General features: G+C 40.5%; 1 protein-coding gene and 1 long non-coding RNA gene across 2 annotated transcripts; both read right to left on the minus strand.

Annotated features, from left to right (window-relative positions):
* Positions 1 to 3,750: 3,750 nt before the first annotated feature.
* dnajc27 (DnaJ (Hsp40) homolog, subfamily C, member 27) lies at positions 3,751 to 11,619 on the minus strand. Its single transcript, XM_030129780.1, has 7 exons — positions 11,223 to 11,619; positions 8,464 to 8,546; positions 8,299 to 8,368; positions 7,983 to 8,147; positions 7,341 to 7,463; positions 6,247 to 6,407; positions 3,751 to 5,541 (listed from the first exon to the last, which is right to left on the minus strand). Exons 1-7 carry the CDS (start codon positions 11,307 to 11,309, stop codon positions 5,409 to 5,411), a joined length of 822 nt encoding a protein of 273 aa, XP_029985640.1. The 5' UTR covers positions 11,310 to 11,619; the 3' UTR covers positions 3,751 to 5,408.
* A 3,322-nt stretch (positions 11,620 to 14,941) lies between these two features.
* LOC115416068 (uncharacterized) lies at positions 14,942 to 23,229 on the minus strand. The gene is made up of 2 exons (XR_003934911.1): positions 23,122 to 23,229; positions 14,942 to 15,504 (listed from the first exon to the last, which is right to left on the minus strand). It is a non-coding gene; the product is annotated as an uncharacterized LOC115416068 (long non-coding RNA).
* Between the last annotated feature and the right edge of the window lie 1,083 nt (positions 23,230 to 24,312).

Here is a 24,312-nt window from a genome sequence, read left to right on the forward strand (position 1 = left end):
AGAAAGAGGAAGAAAGAGAAAGAAAGAAAGAAGAAAGAAAGGAAGAAAGAAAGAAAGAAGAAAGAAAGAAGAAAGAAAGAAAGAAGGAAGGAAGAAGAAAGAGAAAGAAAGAAAGAAAGAAAGAAAGAAAGAAAGAAAGAAAGAAAGGAAGGAAGGAAGAAAGGAAGAAACAAAGAAAGAAAGGAAGAAACAAAGAAAGAAGCCCTTGCGCCCTAACCTAACCCCTAACCTAACCTAACCACTAACCTAACCCTAACCCCTAACCTAACCTAACCTAACCTAACCCCTAACCTAACCTAACCCCTAACCTAACCCCTAACCTAACCTAAGCCCTAACCTAACCTAACCCCTAACCTAACCTAAGCCCTAACCTAACCTAACCCCTAACCTAACCTAACCTAACCCCTAACCTAAGCCCTAACCTAACCCCTAACCTAACCTAAGCCCTAACCTAAGCCCTAACCTAACCTAACCTAACCCCTAACCTAACCCCTAACCTAACCCTAAGCCCTAACCTAAGCCCTAACCTAAGCCCTAACCTAACCCCTAACCTAACCCTAAGCCCTAACCTAACCTAACCCCTAACCTAACCCTAAGCCCTAACCTAAGCCCTAACCTAAGCCCTAACCTAACCTAAGCCCTAACCTAAGCCCTAACCTAACCCCTAACCTAACCTAACCCCTAACCTAAGCCCTAACCTAACCTAAGCCCTAACCTAACCCCTAACCTAAGCCCTAACCTAACCTAACCTAACCCCTAACCTAACCAAAACCCTAACCTAAGCCCTAACCTAAACCTCCGTCTTGTGGTTCAGGTCTCATGGTTCAGGTCTCATGGCTCACACACACACAATGAACTGTGACTCCTCAGTAAATATTGAAGCCTTCATGTGGAACTGTGTCCTACTGACCTTTGACCTCCTCCTCCTCCTCCATCAGTGGGTTTCTGATTGACAGGGTGGGCGGAGCTCAGTGTCTGTTGGTCTTTCAGAGGAAGTTCCCTGTTAGCTCACATACAAACAGTCCAGTTCTTTAAACATACATTCGTCCTCTGTTCCTTCTTCAGAAAATACTCCGTTTCCTTATTGAACAGCGTAAACAAGACAACAGTGAAACTGTGTTCAACTGAACCCAGTTGGTCCACTGGTTGTGTTTTCTTTCCAGGTCAGTAAATGAACAGTTCATGTGGTCGATCAGTTCAGTCCAACTCCTGTCAGTTCAGTTCCACATTCAGCTCACTCTGACCTGCAGTGGACCCAACCAGGAAAATAATAATATTGAAATAATGACAACTGGAAACTTCTGTGTTTTAGAGTGAAAAAAGTTCATTTACATGATGAACAGGTTTACATCTACACATTATCTTTCAAAAGATGTGAATAACATGAACAAAGTGAATAAATCAGTGTAATTTAACACTATTCTGCCTCAGTTGATCATTTCCACATGTTCATTAAAACTACAGATCACAGTAGATCTACAAACACACACATTTAAGAACAGACAGAATATTGGAAAATTGTACTGACTTCTCTTAAGACATTTCAGGTTGTTCATATTTGTTCAGGTTATTGACATTTTTTGCAAAATTCTACTCTGTTTTAGTGTAAATACATGAAAATCTTTCCATTTCCACAGACAAACGTGCAGTTGTCATTCTCTGTTCTGACAGTATTTACTGGTCCTGTCCACTGCAGACTGGACTGGACTGAATGAGGAACTGACCGGACAGGACCGGGCAGACCTGACTGTCCTTTTGGCATTTCACACATTCATCCCAGGGGTCAGACTGGACCCTTTGGTGGGTCAGACTGGACCCTCTGGTGGGTCAGACTGGACCCTCTGGTGGGTCAGACTGGACCCTCTGGTGGGTCAGACTGGACCCTTTGGTGGGCCGGATTTGGGCCCAGGACGCCTGTTTGACACCTGTGTGGTAGTGGTTTGTGTCTGACTTCAGACGGTATTAAACTGAACTGTGTCAGTGAAGGAGTAGAGCTGAAAACAGCTGTCAATCAAACCACATTCAGCCTTAAGACCCGTCCTCCGATTGGCGCGCGGAAGCTCGGCGTCTGACCTGGCCGAGCTCCGCCCACGGCTCTGTTCACCCCTGGAGACGCCGAGCGTCCGGGGGCGGGACGACAGGTGTCCTGTGTCCAGTGCTGGTCCAGTCTGTAGTGGTTTTCCAGCAGTTCCACTCAGTCCCATTGAAGTGCATGGACGCTGAGCGTCTACGGACAAATGCACTGAGCAGAGATGGAATGAACAAACACAGACACAGGAATGGAGGAGAAGTGAACAACATCCAGTCCACTGATCTGGGATCAAACTGATTCTGAACCGACTGGTCTGAGAGATGAACGTGTTCCAACACATTTGGATTTGAATGTATAAAGTGTAAAAGTGAGCGTGCAGATGTGAACAGTCAGGACATCCACTTGTAAAATCCCAGCAGAAGAACCTGGAATAATGAGTCCAGATGTTCTTCTTGGTTTAATGGGAGAAAAATCATATGATATTATGACTCTAAATAATGAAAACACCAATTTATTCTCTTTGATTTACTGTAAAGAACATTAAACTCTGATTTCCTTTAATAATAAAATGTCAATAACCTGAACAAATGTGATCACCCTGGAATGTCTGCAGACAAATCCGTGTCATTTCATCCTTCTTCTGTTGAGTGTCTGTAGATCTGATCTGGAATGCACATGTACAAATCTGAAATACAGGCTGAATATTGATCAAATTGTACTGACTTTTCTTCAGAAACTTCAGTTTTTTCCAGTTCATTCACATCTTTTTTGTTTTGGATAGAAATAGTTTTATCATTTAATGTTATTTTTTGCACTGAAACATTTGGAGTTGTCATAATTTAAATCAGGTGTGTCAAACTCCTATTCAGTTCCATATTCAGTTCAGTTTGATCTGCAGTGGACCAGACCAGGTAAAATAATACCAGTGAAAAAAGGACAATTACATTATGATAACGTTCACATCCACATCATTTCCTTTAAAATCTGAATAACGTGAACAACTTGAAATGTCTGAAGAAAAACAAGTGCAGTTTGAACACTATTGTGCCTCAGTTTATTAGTTTATCATTTACACGTGTTAGAACTGACATTAGAATTACACTCATAATGTCCACACAAGTGCATCTACTTTTCTCCAGACATGTCACGTTGTTCAGATTTCTTCAGGTTGTAAAAGGATAGTTTGTTAATGTCAACATTTTCATGTAATTTTACTTTTCTTTTTTACACCAAAACAAAGATCAAATCTGCAGTTGTCATTATTTCTAGGTTATGACAGTTTTTCTGCTCTGACCCAGTTCACATCTAAGTACGTATCTGTGGAACCTGAACCAGAAGGATTTTTACTCCAGTGGAATTTATGCATTTCACACATTCACCCTACAGGTCAGACTGGACCCTCTGGTGGGTCGGACTGGACCCTCTGGTGGATCTGACTGGACCCTCTGGTGGGTCGGACTGGACCCTCTGGTGGGTCAGACTGGACCCTCTGGTGGATCTGACTGGACCCTCTGGTGGGTCGGACTGGACCCTCTGGTGGGTCAGACTGGACCCTCTGGTGGGTCAGACTGGACCCTTTGGTGGGTCAGACTGGACCCTTTGGTGGGTCGGTTTTGGACCCTTTGGTGGGTCAGACTGGACCCTTTGATGGGTCAGACTGGACCCTTTGGTGGGTCGGTTTTGGACCCTTTGGTGGGTCAGACTGGACCCTTTGGTGGGTTGGTTTTGGACCCTTTGGTGGGCCAGACTGGACCCCTTGGTGGGTCAGTTTTGGACCCTGGACCACATGTTGGACACCTGTGGTTTAGAGGAGGATGAGTTTCCACTGCAGCCTGAGAAAACACCTGTGGGCGGAGCTGCACCTGCTGGGACACACAGGGTGGGCGGAGCTGCACCTGCTGGGACACACAGGGTGGGCGGAGCTGCACCTGCTGGGACACATGAAACAGTGTGTTTCTGATTGACAGGGAGGGTGGAGCTTGAGCTGCTGGGACACAGGGTGGGCGGAGCTTGACCTGCTGGGACACATGCTTCAGTGGGCCACAGTGGTTTTATTTCCAGAACCAGTAGAACCAGTGGAACCAGTAGAACATGCAGAACGTCTGCCACAAACAGACACTGAAACCATCACACTCGTGATGTGATCTGACCCCCACCAGGTGTCATGTGACCACCATGACCGACAGCCGAACACGAGTCAGACTCACGAGGTACGGAGGCCTGACTGTGACAAAAGAGCAGAAAAAGAATAATAATACAGCAGAGCATCTGAACAGACACACATTCCATTACAGAGACAAGAAAGAACAGAAGAAAAAGAAGAAGACGACGAACAAAAAGAACAAGAAGAACAACAACAATAATAATAATCTTCAGGTACATTTTAAGGGTACATGATGGTGACTTCAAGGGAACAGTCTAAGGGAACATGTTAGTCATTTTAAGGGACACAAAACATTTTAAATACACAGATTTTGGCACAAAAATGAATAAATAATCGATATAATTTTTATATAATTTAGTGAAATGAACAAATGACACATTTAAATGAATAAGTTAACGTTCAGGGTTTGGAACAGGAGGCACTTCCACAACCTTTAACCCTAACCCCACCCCCTAACCCTGTGCCAGCTGCCTGTGACTCCGCCCACCTGGACTCCAGGTTGAACCGGTCCATGTGGGTCACAGGTGCTGAAAAGTCCTGAATATGAAGCATGCATTTGAACACATCACACCTTCTGTGGATTTGGCAAACCGGTCCAAAACGGGTCCAGAAGAGTCTGATCCATAATGAAACACCATGTGGTCTAGTCTAGAGGCCCCACCCCCTCTGGGCAGTGACCCCTGACCTTTGGACACTTACACATAAACACACATGGTTCTTTTCTTTTCTAGTCCTAGTTTTGGCGTTCGCTGCTTCATCACAGTCAGTTGGAGAACGATGGCGACGCTCACGACATGGCACAGACGACTGAAAGAAACACTAACACACAACACTGGTACCAGGGTACCAGGGTCCGGTCCGACCGGGCCTTCAGGGTCCGGTCGGACCAGACCCTACAGGCCCGGTCAGACTGCACCCTCAGGGACCACTGGGCCCTTCTTCTGTCCATGTCCTCGGTGTAAACAGGTGCAAATGGGTCCAAACGGGTCCAAATGGGTCCAAATGGGTTTGGTCTGGGTCCAGTCTGGGTCCAAATGGGTCTGGTCTGGTTGTTGTCCTCATGAATACCTACAGATGGTCCTACAGTTGATCCAAACAGTGGTGGATGTTGCTTGTCTGTAGTTCTGTGGTGGTTTTCACTAGTCTGGTCTTTGTCTAATACTGGAACTCCAGCAGAACCACCTGTTCTGACATTCCTCTGGTTCTCAGCTCTTATTTGATGTTCTTCAACAGTGAAGTTCTGGCGTTCACCACTGCCTTGAAGGCGTCTTCACTTCCAGGTGCCACACATTTGTCTGGATGAAGCAGCACCGCCAACTTCCTGTACGCCTTATTGACTTCCTCCCTGAAACAAGAGAACACAAGAACCAATGTCAGGTAGAAGAACCAGACCAACAGAACCGGTAGAACCAACGTCAGGTAGAAGAACCAGACCAGCAGAACCGGTAGAACCAATGTCAGGTAGAAGAACCAGACCAACAGAACCAGTAGAACCAACATCAGGTAGAAGAACCAGACCAACAGAACCGGTAGAACCAACGTCAGGTAGAAGAACCAGACCAGCAGAACCGGTAGAACCAACGTCAGGTAGAAGAACCAGACCAACAAAACCGGTAGAACCAACATCAGGTAGAAGAACCAGACCAGCAGAACCGGTAGAACCAACGTCCGGTAGAGGAACCAGACCAACAGAACCGGTAGAACCAACGTCAGGTAGAAGAACCAGACCAGCAGAACCGGTAGAACCAACGTCAGGTAGAAGAACCAGACCAGCAGAACCGGTTGAATCAACGTCAGGTAGAAGAACCAGACCAACGTCAGGTAGAAGAACCAGACCAACAGAACCGGTAGAGTCAACGTCAGGTAGAAGAACCAGACCAACATTTACGTTTGTGTTTGTAGACCTAGTCCACATTTGTGGATCTGTTTGTAGACCTAGTCCACATTTGTGGATCTGTTTGTAGACCTAGTCCACATTTCTGGATCTGTTTGTAGACCTGGTCCACATTTCTGTCTGTGTTTGTGTCTGGGGGTCTGTCTGTCTACCCACCGTGTGGCTCCAGGTTTGACCCCCAGCATATCCCAGGAGTCTTTGCTGTTGCGGATGCGTCGGATGGTGTCGGCCTGTTCTTTGGTGAAGCCGGCGCTGACCTCTGACACCGGACGCTTCCCTCCGTTTTCACACATGTCAGTGATGGACGAGAAGAACGCCTGAGGAGAAAAAAAAAAACAAACAATATGATGTCAGTGATGGACGAGAAGAACGCCTGAGGAGAAAAAGCAAAACAACAGGTGAAATGATCTGACGTGACTGTACAGGGGTTGGACAAAATAATGGAAACACCTTCACCTCAAGATGATAATGCCCCAATCCATACAGCTAGAACTGTTCAAGAATGGCATGAGGAACATTGTAATGAAGTTGAGCATCTCGTATGGCCGCCACAGTCCCCAGACCTCAACATTATTCAGCATTTATGGTCAGTTTTAGAGATTCAAGTAAGACGTCGATTTCCACCGCCGTCGTCTGTAAAACAGTTGGAGGGTATTCTAACTGAAGAATGGCTCAAAATACCTTTGGAAACAATTCACAAGTTGTATGAATCAATACCTCGGAGAATTGAGGCTGTAATTGCCGCAAAAGGCGGACCTACACCATATTAAATTATATTTTGTTGATTTTTTAAGGTGTTTCCATTATTTTGTCCAACCCCTGTATGTCTGGAGAACAGCTGCACCCTGGACCAGGACCAGAACACAGATACTGGGCTGGGCTCAGACCCCCCTGGACCAGGACCAGAACACAGATACTGGGCTGGGCTCAGACCCATCTGGACCAGGACCAGAACACAGATACTGGGCTGGGCTCAGACCCCCCTGGACCAGGACCAGACCACAGATACTGGGCTGGGCTCAGACCCCATTGGACTTCCTTAGACCACCTTTAGAGGTTAACATCTGTGGACCAGGATCCCCAACCAGACCACCAGGGTTGGACCCACACCTGTAGTAACTGTTCTTCTCACCGGTGTAGTAACTGTCGGTAGTTCTTACCTGGAACATCTAGTTAACGGTGGTTCTTACCTGGAACATCTGGTTAACGGTGGTTCTTACCTGGAACATCTGGTTAACGGTGGTTCTTACCTGGAACATCTCGTTTATTCCTTCTCCGCTCTGCGCCGACGTCTCAAAATAATGAAAACCCCGAGACTCCGCCCACAGACGGCCCTCTCCTTCGTCCACCACCCTCCTCTTGGTCAGGTCCACCTGTGGACAGGGGACACCTGGGTTCAGATGGAACTGTTAGGGTCTAGTGAGGAACCCTGACCCTGTGAGGGTCTACTGAGGAACCTTGACCCTGACCCTGTGAGGGTCTACTGAGGAACCTTGACCCTGACCCTGTGAGGGTCTACTGAGGAACCCTAACCCTGACCCTGATCCAATAACAGACTCAACGTCAACACCGTGTCCATCAAAGACAGAACTATGCAGAGGACATGTGAAATGCATTATGGGGTCAGTCCCACCTTGCTGGGTCTGGGTCAGGGTCAGGGTCAGGGTCTGGGTCAGGGTCAGGGTCTGGGTCTGGGTCAGGGTCTGGGTCAGGGTCTGGGTCAGGGTCAGGGTCTGGGTCTGGGTCAGGGTCAGGGTCAGGGTCAGGGTCTGGGTCAGGGTCAGGGTCAGGGTCTGGGTCAGGGTCAGGGTCTGGGTCTGGGTCAGGGTCTGGGTCAGGGTCAGGGTCAGGATCAGGGTCAGGGTCAGGGTCAGGGTCTGGGTCAGTCCCACCTTGTTTGCACAGACGATGAACACGATGCTGTCCATGTTGGCCTGTGAGCCCATTTCCTGTTTCATTTCTCCCAGCCAGCTGTCCAAGGCGTCGAAACTGTCCCTGAGGCCCACGTCGTAGACCAGCAGGACCCCCTGACTGTCCTTATAGAACTCATTACGCACCTGAAACACACACCAAACACCAGTCTGAAGAACAGGATGTGTGTAGTTTGTTAGTGTGTGTGGTTTGTTAGTGTGTGTGGTTTGTTAGTGTGTGTGTGGTTTGTTAGTGTGCGTGTGGTTTGTTAGTGTGTGTATTATTTCTTGGACTCACTTCGTAGAAGAATGGATGTCCTGCCATGTCGAAGATGTTGACTTTAATTTCTCGGTCTCGTACCTGAACTCTGACACACACACACACACACACACACACACATTAGTACAGCAGAACCATCTGTCTGTCCATCATCCTGCTGTTACCGTGGTAACCTGGACCTACTTGGTGACGCCGTAGTCTATACCGATGGTTGCCAAATATTTTGGAACAAACCTCTTCTCACAGTAACGTTTGATGATGCAGCTCTAAAAAAAGAAATACAGACAAAAAAACCCACAAAAGCACTCACATTTAGCATTACATTAATATTATTGTTATTATTATTATTATTGTTATTGTTATTATTATTATTATTATATTAGTTAGTGGGTTATAGTGTGCAGCTGTTACATCAGGAACACATCTGGTTCACATCATTCATCAGAGGGCGGCACCCCCCAGCAATGCAGCCAGGTGAGCCCCAAGCCAATGTTCCAACCCCCCTCCCCCGGGGCCCCCCACCCCAGACAGCATCCAGGAAACAGGGGTGTGGGAAGACCCCCCTCCCCCTCACCTCCCCACCTATCAGTGTTTTGCAGTGTGAGGTGTGTATGCAAGCGGTTAAAACTGAGGAGCATAACTGCGCACCACTGAGGGCGACACCACACAGGCAGCCCCACCCACCGGCACGGCACCGCCCACCAGGCGCCACGCAGCCCGCCCCCCAAAAGTGAATGTGTGGTGTTAGTGTTACTGTGTGTTGTGTTGTGGGTGGGTGTAATTAAAATTGAGGAGTTAGCCACCCCAGGGTACCACAGAGGGAGGCCGTTTTAGTGACCCCCCCTGCCATACACCCCCTATGATGTGTGCGCATGGGGATTATGGTCAGGGGGGTGGGGGCTGGGCTAGCCGCTCTCTTGCCCACCGCAGGTTGTGTTGGGACTAGGAAAGATGTGTGTATGTGGGCATTGGGGGTGTGGTGGTTGCTGGCGGGGTGGTGGACCACGGTGGGGTTCCTGGCCGCTGGTGTTGCCGCTCTGGGCTGTGGTTGGTGCTGGGGCTGCGCTCGGGTGCTGCGCCTTGGGGGGGACTCACGGCGGGGGGGTGGCGACACTCCAGATACGCATGTCTGGTGTGTGCAGGTGTGTGTGCAGGTGGGTGGGAGGGGCTGTTGATGGGTGTGGGTACATGTGTGGGTATGTGTGTACATGTAGATGTGTGTGTGTGGGCGTGCATGTGGGTAGGTGGGTGTATGGGCATGGGTGGTGGTGTTTGTGTGTGTGTGTGTGTGTGTGTGTGAATGGTTGAACATGTGGGATGGGTGGTGTGTATGTCTGGGAGTCAGTGGGTGTGTGTGTGCATATGCTTGTGTGGGTGAGTGGGGGACTGGGGTGTGTGTGGGGTTTGGGGGTTGGGCTTGGTGGGATGGGGGGGTGGGCCTCCGGGCCCCCAGGGCGCTTGGCTGTGGCATTGGGGTGCGCACTGGCCTGCAGCGGGTGGCGGTCTGGGCCGGCCTGGCCGCCCGGTGTGCTGGGTGGGACCCCTGCCCGGGGAGACGGGTGGCTCCTGGGGCTCGGGGACCGGCGCCTCGCCTGCCCCTGGGGGGCCGGCACCCGGCGGGGGGGTGGCGGCCAGCGTCCCTGGCCTCCTGGGGCCTGTGCTCAGCTACTGTGGGGCCCCTGGTGGGGGCCTCCCTCGACCATCTTCGGGGGGGGGGCAGGCTGGATCCCCCCTCTCTGTGGTGTCTGCTGGATGGCCGAGCCTTGGGGCCCTCTGGGTCGGTCCCTGATCCTTGGAGGGGGGGCGGTTGCGGTTGCATGTGTGTGTTCTTCACCTCAGTCTGTTTGCCTGGTTCACTCTGTCACAGCAGATGAATGTGAACAACTGATGTGTGTGGATCTGGTACTGGGATCATCTGGTACTGGGATTATCTGGGACTGGGATTATTTGTGCGAATGTGGTATACGACATTTTGTTCATGCTTTCTTATATTCTTCATTTCATAGGTCTTATGTATCTCATTGTGTGTTTTTTTCGTTTGTTTGTTTTTTGTAGTTTTGTTTGTTTTGTTTTCTTCTCTCTCTTCTGCCCAGTTTACTCAGTTCTGGTTGTAGTTATTGTTTCCATTATAATTGTCTCCATGGTTGTTGCTGTTTGTATTGTTGATACTTTCTTGTGAGGGTCTTCTCCACCTTCTTCTCTCTTGTTTTCTCCCCTTCTTCTACCCCCCCACCCCCACCCCCCATGTCAGGTCCGGCATCGAAATGTGGTTCAACAAAACTCATAATAAACACAGTAGAATATCAAAGGGCGCTTCATATACTTTATGAAGTTACCCTTGGCAAAGCAAATGTGTTCAGCACCAAAAGGAACCAGACTACCATTCTACTGTTAGAACGCTGGACAAGACAAGTAGGAAAAAAAAAGTAGTGTGAGATACTCCCTGGTAAAATGTCCAAATAAAAGAGGATACACAAGCAAAGGTGTCAGAAAAATGGGCAGTGATGCCTGGGAGTACAGCTGGTGTGGGCTGGGCCTTATCGGTACAGACAGCTGAGCCCAGAAAAGAAAAGAAAAAAAAAATAAGAGAAAAAAAAAGGAACACATCTGGTTGTGGGTAAACACATCTGGACTCCTCTCTCTCCGTCTTCTCCTCTCTCTCTCTCGCTCCTCCTCTCTCTGTGTCCTTCTCCTCCTCTTCTCTCTGTCCTCCTCTCTGTGTCCTTCTCCTCCTCTTCTCTCTGTCCTCCTCTCTCTGTGTCCTTCTCCTCCTCTTCTCTCTGTCCTCCTCTCTCTCTGTCCTTCTCCTCCTCTTCTCTCTGTCCTCCTCTCTCTCTGTCCTTCTCCTCCTCTTCTCTCTGTCCTCCTCTCTCCTCCTCCGCCCCCTCCTCTCTCTCTCTCTCTTTCCCTCCTTCTCCTCCTGCCCCCCCCCCCCCACTCACCTTTCCCACCTCGGCGTTTCCCAGACTGATCACCTTCACCCTCAGACTCTTTTTATTGTCTCTCCTCTTCGGTGTGTTCGTCTCCATCGTTTCTTTTTTCCCGTCAATAAATAAATAAATAAACAAACAAACAAACAAACAAATCCGCCTCAGCTGCTGCCGTTGTTTTGAATGGGTGTCGTTCAGGCTAATGATGCTAACTAGCCGTTAGCACCGCGGCTCCCAGAGAAGCCTTCAAACTTTAAATAATGTGATTAATTTAAATATTTAATTAAGGGCCCGCCCTCGGCATTAAACCGTCAACCTTTTAATCTGTTTACGGTGAAAGACGTCCGGTTTTGGAAGTCTCGGCTCAGACACGCAGCGGAGCCTCATAGCAGCGACGCTAACTGTTTAACCAGCAAACTAGCGGAAAAGACGTAACAACACAGCCGGTACTGACCTACCCTTCAAAATAAGAGCAACAGAAACCGGAAATGGAATCGAAAGCCGGACCGGAAGTAACTGTCATTTAAGATGGTAGATAAAATGGTCAACAAAAATGAGTTTGTGAATTTTAACGAAGACAAATTCAGTCTAATACGTAAGAAAGCTACAAAATTAATAATAAAAAAAACAAACAAACAAGAAATTTAAAAAAAAAGACATCAGACATCAATAAAATATGTTTTTTTTAAATCACATTTAATTTCAGGATGAAACTCACCTGACTGAAATGAGTGACTTTAACTAAAATTAATAAATTATTTTACTAAGTTTATTCATTATTATTATTATTATTATTATTATTATTATGTTTATACTATGTGATGGACAGCTGCATTAAAAACAAATAAAAGAGCGTCAAGAAACCACAACTAAATTCTCTAAATACATCCATGCTTTAATGTCACAATATTAATTACAAAAGTGAACAAAACAGAGCAAAACATGAATAACGTCAACAAAAATGAACAAAAAAAGAACAAAATAGAGAATAAAATAGAAAAAACATAAACAAAATGAACAAAAAAAGAGTAAAATAATGAACAAAAAAGTACAAAATAATGAATAAAAAGAGCAAAATAATAAATAAAAAGAGTAAAATAATGAATAAAAAGAGCAAAAAAGTACAAAATAATAAATAAAATAGAAAAAACATGAACAAAATGAATAAAATAAGTAAAACCAGGGTGAAATTGACAGTAACACTTGTCTGATGTACAGCTGACCTAAAAGAAAAAAAAAAAAGAAAAACAGATATGGAGAAAAACCCCTAGAGTTGAAAATACATCAATGCTTTACTCTGACAATAAGAAAACAAATGCAAATGGAACATTAAATGGACTGTGTTCACCATAATCTATCAAACGATTAAAGATCATTAAAACACCTCATTAATATAAATCTGAAACATGAAAGAATATGTCAATAAATGTAAGTAAATGCAAAGAAATGTCAAAAAATGTAAATAAATGAAAATAAATGCAATTAAATGACAATAAATGGAAGTAAATGTAGGTACATGAGGACAGCTGAAGGTGTGTGTGTTTTTGTCCACTAGGTGGCACATGGTGTTTGAACAGGAAACTCCAGCTTTTAGAAAACAAACAGATTATACCAGAAAAATAATGACTACAAAAAGAAATTCTCAGGAAAATAAGTGAACTGAACTCATGGCTGAGTCTGAATTCACAGAAAAATAAATCAGCTGTTGAAAATAAAAGAACTTTGACATGAAGTCAAACAGTGAATAGACTGAAAACTGTAATATGACTTTAAACCACTGTAACTATTAAGGACAGATTAGATTTATATATAAAATATGACTTTAAACCACTGTAACTATTAAGGACAGATTAGATTTATATATAAAATATGACTTTAAACCACTGTAACTATTAAGGACAGATTAGATTTATATATAAAATATGACTTTAAACCACTGTAACTATTAAGGACAGATTAGATTTATATATAAAATATGACTTTAAACCACTGTAACTATTGAGGACAGATTAGATTTATATATAAAATATGACTTTAAACCACTGTAACTATTGAGGACAGATTAGATTTATGTATAAAATATGACTTTAAACCACTGTAACTATTAAGGACAGATTAGATTTATATATAAAATATGACTTTAAACCACTGTAACTATGAAGGACAGATTAGATTTATGTATAAAATATGACTTTAAACCACTGTAACTATGAAGGACAGATTAGATTTATGTATAAAATATGACTTTAAACCACTGTAACTATGAAGGACAGATTAGATTTATGTATAAAATATGACTTTAAACCACTGTAACTATTGAGGACAGATTAGATTTATATATAAAATATGACTTTAAACCACTGTAACTATGAAGGACAGATTAGATTTATATATAAAATATGACTTTAAACCACTGTAACTATTGAGGACAGATTAGATTTATATATAAAATATGACTTTAAACCACTGTAACTATGAAGGACAGATTAGATTTATGTATAAAATATGACTTTAAACCACTGTAACTATTAAGGACAGATTAGATTTATGTATAAAATATGACTTTAAACCACTGTAACTATTAAGGACAGATTAGATTTATATATAAAATATGACTTTAAACCACTGTAACTATTAAGGACAGATTAGATTTATATATAAAATATGACTTTAAACCACTGTAACTATTAAGGACAGATTAGATTTATGTATAAAATATGACTTTAAACCACTGTAACTATGAAGGACAGATTAGATTTATGTATAAAATATGACTTTAAACCACTGTAACTATTAAGGACAGATTAGATTTATATATAAAATATGACTTTAAACCACTGTAACTATTAAGGACAGATTAGATTTATATATAAAATATGACTTTAAACCACTGTAACTATGAAGGACAGATTAGATTTATATATAAAATATGACTTTAAACCACTGTAACTATTGAGGACAGATTAGATTTATATATAAAATATGACTTTAAACCACTGTAACTATGAAGGACAGATTAGATTTATATATAAAATATGACTTTAAACCACTGTAACTATTAAGGACAGATTAGATTTATGTATAAAATATGACTTTAAACCACTGTAACTATGAAGGACAGATTAGATTTAAATATGTAATTCAAGGAGGTAAATCTGCTCTTTTATTTCAACTGTTCTTATAGTGAAGTCACATTAAGAGGATTCATACAATAATGAGTTTTATTCTGAATAAAATCAGGCTTTAGTCCAATCAGATTTAAAAATAAAAAAAAAATGAACTGCACAACAGCAGGTCTGTCTACAGGACGGTTACTATGGTGACCCCTGCTCTGTGGTTACGGTTACTATGGTGACCCCTGCTCTGGGGTTATGGTTACTATGGTGACCCCTGCTCTGTGGTTACGGTTACTATGGTGACCCCTGCTCTGGGGTTATGGTTACTATGGTGACCCCTGCTCTGTGGTTACGGTTACTATGGTGACCCCTGCTCTGTGGTTAAGGTTACTATGGTGACCCCTGCTCTGTGGTTACGGTTACTATGGTGACCCCTGCTCTGTGGTTACGGTTACTATGGTGACCCCTGCTCTGTGGTTACGGTTACTATGGTGACCCCTGCTCTGTGGTTAAGGTTACTATGGTGACCCCTGCTCTGTGGTTACGGTTACTATGGTGACCCCTGCTCTGTGGTTAAGGTTACTATGGTGACCCCTGCTCCGGGGTTACGGTTACTATAGTGACCCTTGCTTTCTTTGGTTATGGTTGCTATGGTGACCCCTGCTCCATGGTTACAGTTGCTATGGTGACCCCTGCTCTTTGCCTATGGTTGCTATGGTAACCCCCACCCCTGCTGGTGTAAATACTGGTCTGACTCTAATGTTACAGGTGTGTGGACATGGTCTGATGGTTGGATGGTTGGATGATTGGATGGTTGGATGATTGGATGGTTGGATGATTGGACGGTTGGACGGTTTGACGATTGGACGGTTGGATGATTGGACGGTTGGATGGTTGGACGGTTGGATGGTTGGATGGTTGGACGGGTGGATGGTTGGATGGGTGGATGGTTGGATGGTTCTGCACTTCTCTTCAACTAGAAAACCGTGTTATAAACAGTGATGGTTTGAGCTGAACTGTGATGACATTAAAGCGGTTTTCTGTTGAAGCAGACCACGCCCACAGGAGGGCCACGCCCACAGGAGGGCCACGCCCACAGGAGGGTGTTAACGGCTGGGAAGGGGCTGCATCTGCAGCTGGTCGTAGGTGTCCGTCTGTCTGGTGGCCGGGCTCAGACCCTGGAACCAAAAAACAAACAAACACAAAACACAGTCAGAAAAGAACCCACTAACAGAACCGATAATAAACACAACTGACAACAGAACTGACAACAGAACTGACAACAAACAGAACTAACAACAAACAGAGCTGACAACAAACAGAACTAAACACAAATAGAACTGATAACAAACAGAACTGACAACAAACATAACTAACAACAAACAGAACTGATAACAAAACTGACAACAGAACTGAGTACAAACAGAACTAACAACAAAATAAGCTGAAAACAAACAGAACTGACAACAGAACTGACAACAAACAGAACTGACAACAAACAGAACTGACAACGAACAGAACTAACAACAAAATAAGCTGAAAACAAACAGAACAGACAACAGAACTGAAAACAGAACTGACAACAAACAGAACTGACAACAAACAGAACTGACAACGAACAGAACTAACAACAAACAGAACTGATAACAAAACTGACAACCGAACTGACAACAAACAAAACTGACAACAAACAGAACTGACAACAAACAAAACTGACAACAAACAAAACTGACAATAAACAGAACTGACAACGAACAGAACTAACAATAAACAGAACTGATAACAAAACTGACAACCGAACTGACAACACACAGAACTGACAACAAACAGAACTGACAACAAACAAAACTGACAACAAACAAAACTGACAATAAACAGAACTGACAACGAACAGAACTAACAATAAACAGAACTGATAACAAAACTGACAACCGAACTGACAACAAACAAAACTGACAACAAACAGAACTGAAACAAACAGAACTGACAACAAACAGAACTAACAACAAACAGAACTGATAACAAAACTGACAACAGAGCTGACAACAAACAGAACTGACAACAAACAGAACTAACAACAAAAAGAACTGACAACACACAGAACTAACAACAAACAGAACTGACAAAAAACAGAACTGACAAAAAACAGAACTAACAACAAACAGAACTGACAAAAAACTGACAAAAAACTGACAACAGAACTGACAAAAGAACTGACAACAAACAGAACTGACAAATGAACTGACAACAAAGAGAACTGACAACAGAACTGATAATAAACAAAACTGACAACAAAAAGAACTGAAAACAGAACTGATCACAAACAGAACTGACAACAAACAGAACTGACAACAAACAGAACTGACAACAAACAGAGCTGACAACAAACAGAACTGAAACAAACAGAACTGACAACAAACAGAACTAACAACAAACAGAACTGATAACAAAACTGACAACAGAACTGACAACAAAAAGAACTGACAACAAACAGAACTGACAACGAACAGAACTAACAACAAACAGAACTGATAACAAAACTGACAACCGAACTGACAACAAACAGAACTGACAACAAACAGAGCTGACAACAAACAGAACTGAAACAAACAGAACTGACAACAAACAGAACTAACAACAAACAAAACTGATAACAAAACTGACAACAGAACTGACAACAAAAAGAACTGACAACAAACAGAACTGACAACGAACAGAACTAACAACAAACAGAACTGATAACAAAACTGACAACCGAACTGACAACAAACAGAACTGACAACAAACAGAACTGACAACAAACAGAACTAACAACACACAGAACTAACAACAAAAAGAACTGACAAAAAACAGAACTGACAACAAAAAGAACTGACAAAAAAAAAGAACTAACAACAAACACAACTGACAAAAAACAGAACTGACAAAAAACAGAACTGACAAAAAACTGACAACAGAACTGAAAAAAGAACTGACAACAAACAGAACTGACAAATGAACTGACAACAAACAGAACTAACAACAGAACTGATAATAAACAGAACTGACAACAAAAAGAACTGAAAACAGAACTGATCACAAACAGAACTGACAACAAACAAAACTGACAACAGAACAAACAAACAGAACTGACAACAAATAGAACTTAATACAGACAGAACTGACAACAAACAGAACTGAATACAAACAGAACTGACAAAAACAGAACTGACAACAAACAGAACTAACAACAAACAGAACTGATAGCAAAACTGACAACAGAACTGACAACAAAAAGAACTGACAACAAACAGAACTGACAACGAACAGAACTAACAACAAACAGAACTGATAACAAAACTGACAACCGAACTGACAACAAACAGAACTGACAACAAACAGAACTAACAACACACAGAACTAACAACAAAAAGAACTGACAAAAAACAGAACTGACAACAAAAAGAACTGACAAAAAAAAGAACTAACAACAAACACAACTGACAAAAAAAAGAACTGACAAAAAACAGAACTGACAAAAAACTGAAAACAGAACTGAAAAAAGAACTGACAACAAACAGAACTGACAAATGAACTGACAACAAACAGAACTAACAACAGAACTGATAATAAACAGAACTGACAACAAAAAGAACTGAAAACAGAACTGATCACAAACAGAACTGACAACAAACAAAACTGACAACAGAACAAACAAACAGAACTGACAACAAATAGAACTTAATACAGACAGAACTGACAACAAACAGAACTGAATACAAACAGAACTGACAAAAACAGAACTGACAAAAAATAGAACTGAACATAAAAAGAACTGAAAACAAACAGAAAACACAATAAAAAGAACTGACAACAAACAGACCTCACAACAGAACCAACAACATACAAAACTGATAACAAACAGAACGGAATACAAACAGAACTGACAACAAACAGAACCGACAAATAGAACTGACAACAAAAAGAACTGAAAACAAACAGAACTTACAACAGAACTTACAACAGAACTGACAACGAAAAGAACGGAAAAAAACAGAACAAACAAAACAAAAAAAAAAAGACCACAAAAGGAACCAAAAAACAGAACTGACAACAAACAGAACTGACAATAAAACTGACAACAAGCAGAACTGATAACAAAAAGAACTGACAAAAAAAAAACCAACAAACAGAACTGAAAACAAACAGAACTGACAACAAAAAGAACTAATAAAAAACAGAACTGCATACAAAAAGAACAGAATACAAAAAGAACTGACAACAAAACTGACAAAAGAACTGACAACAAAAAGAACTGAATACAAAAAGAACTGACAACAAAACTGACAAAAGAACTGACAACAAACAGAACTGAATACAAAAAGAACTGACAACAAACAGAACTGACCTTAAAAAGAACTGACAACAAAACTGACAACAGAACTGAAAACAAACAGAACTTACAACAGAACTTACAACAGAACTGACAACAAAAAGAACTGAAAAAAAAAAACAGAACAAACAAAACAAAAAAAAGACCACAAAAGGAACCAAAACAAAGAACTGACAACAAACAGAACTGACAACAAAACTGACAACAAGCAGAACTGATAACAAAAAGAACTGACAAAAAACAGAACCAACAAACAGAACTGACAACAAACATAACTGAATACAAACAGAACTGAAAATAAACAGAACTGACAAAAGAACTGACAACAAAAAGAACTGACAACAAACAGCACTGACAACAAACAGAACTGAAAACAAAAAGAAAAGACAACAAACAGAACTGACAAAAGAACTGATAACAAACTGAAGTGACAACAAACAGAACTGACAATAAACATAACTGAAAACAAACAGAACTGAAAACAAAACTGAAAAAATGAACTGATAACAAACAGAACTGAAAAAAAACCCCAGAACTGACAACAAACAGAACTGACAAAAAAACAACTGACAAGAAAAGCAACTGACAACAGAACGGATAATAAACAGAACTGACAACAAACAGAACTGACAACAGAACTGACAACAAAGAGAACTGACAACAAAGAGAACTGACAACAGAACTGACAACAAACACAACTGACAAAAAACAGAACTGAAAAAAAACAGAACTGAAAACAAACAGAACTGAAAACAAAAAGAACTAATAACAAACAGAACTGCATACAAAAAGAACAGAATACAAAAAGAACTGACAACAAAACTGACAAAAGAACTGACAACAAAAAGAACTGAATACAAAAAGAACTGACAACAAAACTGACAAAAGAACTGACAACAAAAAGAACTGAATACAAAAAGAACTGACAACAAAACTGACAAAAGAACTGACAACAAAAAGAACTGAATACAAAAAGAACTGACAACAAAACTGACAAAAGAACTGACAACAAACAGAACTGAATACAAAAAGAACTGACAACAAACAGAACTGACAACAAACAGAACTGACAACAAAACTGACAACAAGCAGAACAGATAACAAAAAGAACTGACAAAAAACAGAACCAACAAACAGAACTGACAACAAACATAACTGAATACAAACAGAACTGAAAACAAACAGAACTGACAAAAGAACTGACAACAAAAAGAACTGACCACAAACAGCACTGACAACAAACAGAACTGAAAACAAAAAGAAAAGACAACAAACAGAACTGACAAAAGAACTGATAATAAACTGAACTGACAACAAACAGAACTGACAATAAACATAACTGAAAACAAACAGAACTGAAAACAAAACTGAAAAAATGAACTGACAACAAACTGAACTGATAACAAACAGAACTGAAAAAAAAACCCCAGAACTGACAACAAACAGAACTGACAAAAAAAACAACTGACAACAAAAGCAACTGACAACAGAACGGATAATAAACAGAACTGACAACAAATAGAACTGACAACAGAACTGACAACAAAGAGAACTGACAAAAGAACTGAAAACAAACACAACTGACAACAAACAGAACTGAAAAAAAAAACAGAACTGAAAACAAACAGAACTGACAACAAAAAGAACTAATAACAAACAGAACTGCATACAAAAAGAACAGAATACAAAAAGAACTGACAACAAAACTGACAAAAGAACTGAACACAAAAAGAACTGAATACAAAAAGAACTGAATACAAAAAGAACTGACAACAAAACTGACAAAAGAACTGACAACAAACAGAACTGAATACAAAAAGAACTGACAACAAACAGAACTGACCTTAAAAAGAACTGACAACAAAACTGACAACAGAACTGAAAACAAACAGAACTTACAACAGAACTTACAACAGAACTGACAACGAAAAGAACTGGAAAAAAAACAGAACAAACAAAACAAAACAAAACAAAACAAAAAGAACCAAAAAACAGAACTGACAACAAACAGAACTCACAACAAAACTGACAACAAGCACAACTGATAACAAACAGAACTAACAACAAACAGAACTAACAACAAACACAACTGACAACAAACACAACTGACGACAAACAGAATTGATAACAAAACTGACAACTGAACTGACAACAAACAGAACTGACAAAAAACAGAACTAACAACAAAAAGAACTGATAACAAAACTGACAAAAGAACTGACAACAAAAAGAACTAACAACAAACAGAACTGACAACAAACAGAACTGACAAAAAACAGAACTAACAGCAAACAGAACTGACAAAAGAACTGACAACAAACAGAACTGACAAAAGAACTGAAAAAAAAACAGAACTGACAACAGAACTGATAATAAACAGAACTGACAACAAAAAGAACTGAAAACAGAACTGACAAAAAACAGAACTGACAACAGAACCAACAACATACAGAACTGACAACAAACAGAACTGACAACAAAAAGAACCAACAAAGAGAACTGACAACAGAACTGACAACAAAAAGAACTGATAACAAACACAACTGACAACAAACAGAACTGAAAACAAAGAGAACTGAAAACAAACAGAACCAACAAACAGAACTGACAACAAACAGAACTGACAAGAAAAAGAACTAATAACAAACAGAACTGCATACAAAAAGAACAGAATACAAAAAGAACTGACAACAAAACTGACAACAGAACTGACAAGAAACAGAACTGAATAAAAACAGAACTGACAACAAACAGAACTGACCTTAAAAAGAACTGACAACAAAACTGACAACAGCACTGAAAACAAACAGAACTGACCTTAAAAAGAACTGACAAAAAAACTGACAAAAGAACTGACAACAAACAGAACTGACAATAAACAGAACCAACAAACAGAACTGCATCCAAACAGAACAGAATACAAACAGAACTGACAACAAACAGAACTGACAACAAAAAGAACTGACAACAAAATTGCCAAAAGAACTGACAACAAACAGAACTGACAACATAACTGATAAACAGAACTGAAAAAAAACACAGGACTGAATACAAACAGAACTGAAAACTAAAAGAACTGACAAAAAAAACTTACAACAGAACTGATAAGAAACAGAACTGACAACAAAAAGAACTGACAACAGAACTGATAAAAAAAAGAACTGAAAACAAACCGAACTGAAAACAGAACTGACAACAAAAAGAACTGACAAATGAACTGACATCAAACAGAACTGACAACAGAACTGACAACAAAAAGAACTGACAAAAACAGAACTGAACACAAACAGAACTGACAAAAAACAGAACTGACAAAAGGAACTGATAAAAAAACAGAACTGAAAACAAACCAAACTGACAACAAACAGAACTGACAACAGAACTGGCATCAAACAGAACTGACAACAAAAAGAACTGACAACAAAATTGCCAAAAGAACTGACAACAAACAGAACTGATAATAAACAGAACTGACAACAAACAGAACTGAATACAAACAGAACTGAAAACTAAAAGAACTGACAACAAAACTTACAAGAGCACTGATAAGAAACAGAACTGACAACAAACAGAACTGACAACAGAACTGATAAAAAACAGAACTGAAAACAGAACTGACAACAAAAAGAACTGACAACAGAACTTACATCAAACAGAACTGACAACAAAAAGAACTGAAAACAGAACTAACAAAAACAGAAGTGACAAAAAAAGAACTGACAACAGAACTGACAACAAATAGAAATGACAACAAACAGAACTGACATAAAACAGAACCAACAAACAGAACTGACAACAGAACTGACAAAAAATGAAACTGACAACAAACAGAACTGACAAAAAACAGAACCAACAAACAGAACTGACAACAAACAGAACTGACAACAGAACTGACAAAAAATGAAACTGACAAAAAACAGAACTGACAACAAAAAGAACTGACAACAAACAGAACTGACAACAAACAGAACTGACAAAAAACAGATCTTATAACAAACAGAACTGACAACAAAAAGAACTGACAACAAACAGAACTGACAAAAAACAGAACTGACAACAAAAAGAACTGACAACAAAAAGAACTGACAACAAACAGAACTGACAACAAACAGAAATGAGCACAAACAGAACTGACAACAAACAGAACTGACAACAAACAGAACTGACAAGAGACAGAACTAACAACAAATAGAAATGAAAACAAACAGAACTGAAAACAAAAAGAACTGACAACAAACAGAACTGACAAAAAACAGAACTGACAACAAAAAGAACTGACAACAGAACTGACAACAAACAGAACTGACAACAAACAGAACTGACAACAAAAAGAACTGACAACAAAAAGAACTGAAAAAACAAACAGAACTGACAACAAACAGAACCGACAGCTCGTCCAGTGGTCGACCTGTTCAGCTCTCACCTCATAAACGCGATCATTCTTCTTCAGACGCTGTGAATAAAACAAACAAACAAACCCATAAAAAACAGAAGAAAATGAAAGAATAAAATTAACAGATGTATACAGATGAATAGATGTAAAGAGATGTAAACAAATGAACATATGTAAACAAATGTAAACAAATGAACAGATATAAACAGATGTAAATAGTTGTAAACAGAAGAAAAGATGTAAACAGATGTAAACAGATGTCAATAGATGAACAGATATAAACAGATGAACAGATGTAAACAGATGAACAGATGTAAACAGATGAACAGATGTAAACAGATGTAAACAGATGAACAGATGTAAACAGATGAACAGATGTAAACAGATGTAAACAGATGAACAGATGTAAACAGATGAACAGATGAAAAGATGTAAACAGATGTAAACAGATGTAAACAGATGTAAACAGATGAACAGATGTAAACAGATGAACAGATGAAAAGATGTAAACAGATGTAAACAGATGTAAACAGATGTAAACAGATGAACAGATGTAAACAGATGTAAACAGATGAACAGATGTAAACAGATGTAAAAAGATGAACAGATGTAAACAGATGTAAACAGATGAACAGATGTAAACAGATGTAAACAGATGAACAGATGTAAACAGATGAACAGATGTAAACAGATGTAAACAGATGAACAGATGTAAACAGATGTAAACAGATGTAAACAGATGAACAGATGTAAACAGATGAACAGATGTAAACAGATGTAAAAAGATGAACAGATGTAAACAGATGAACAGATGTAAACAGATGAACAGATGTAAACAGATGTAAACAGATGAACAGATGTAAACAGATGAACAGATGTAAACAGATGTAAACAGATGTAAACAGATGAACAGATGTAAACAGATGAACAGATGAAAAGATGTAAACAGATGTAAACAGATGTAAACAGATGTAACAGATGTAAACAGATGAACAGATGTAAACAGATGTAAAAAGATGAACAGATGTAAACAGATGTAAACAGATGTAAACAGATGAACAGATGTAAACAGATGAACAGATGTAAACAGATGTAAACAGATGTAAACAGATGAACAGATGTAAACAGATGTAAACAGATGAACAGATGTAAACAGATGAACAGATGTAAACAGATGTAATAGATGAACAGATGTAAACAGATGAACAGATGTAAACAGAT

This window comes from Sphaeramia orbicularis, unplaced genomic scaffold (genome assembly GCF_902148855.1).
Source record: "Sphaeramia orbicularis unplaced genomic scaffold, fSphaOr1.1, whole genome shotgun sequence".
Classification (NCBI taxonomy): domain Eukaryota; kingdom Metazoa; phylum Chordata; class Actinopteri; order Kurtiformes; family Apogonidae; genus Sphaeramia; species Sphaeramia orbicularis.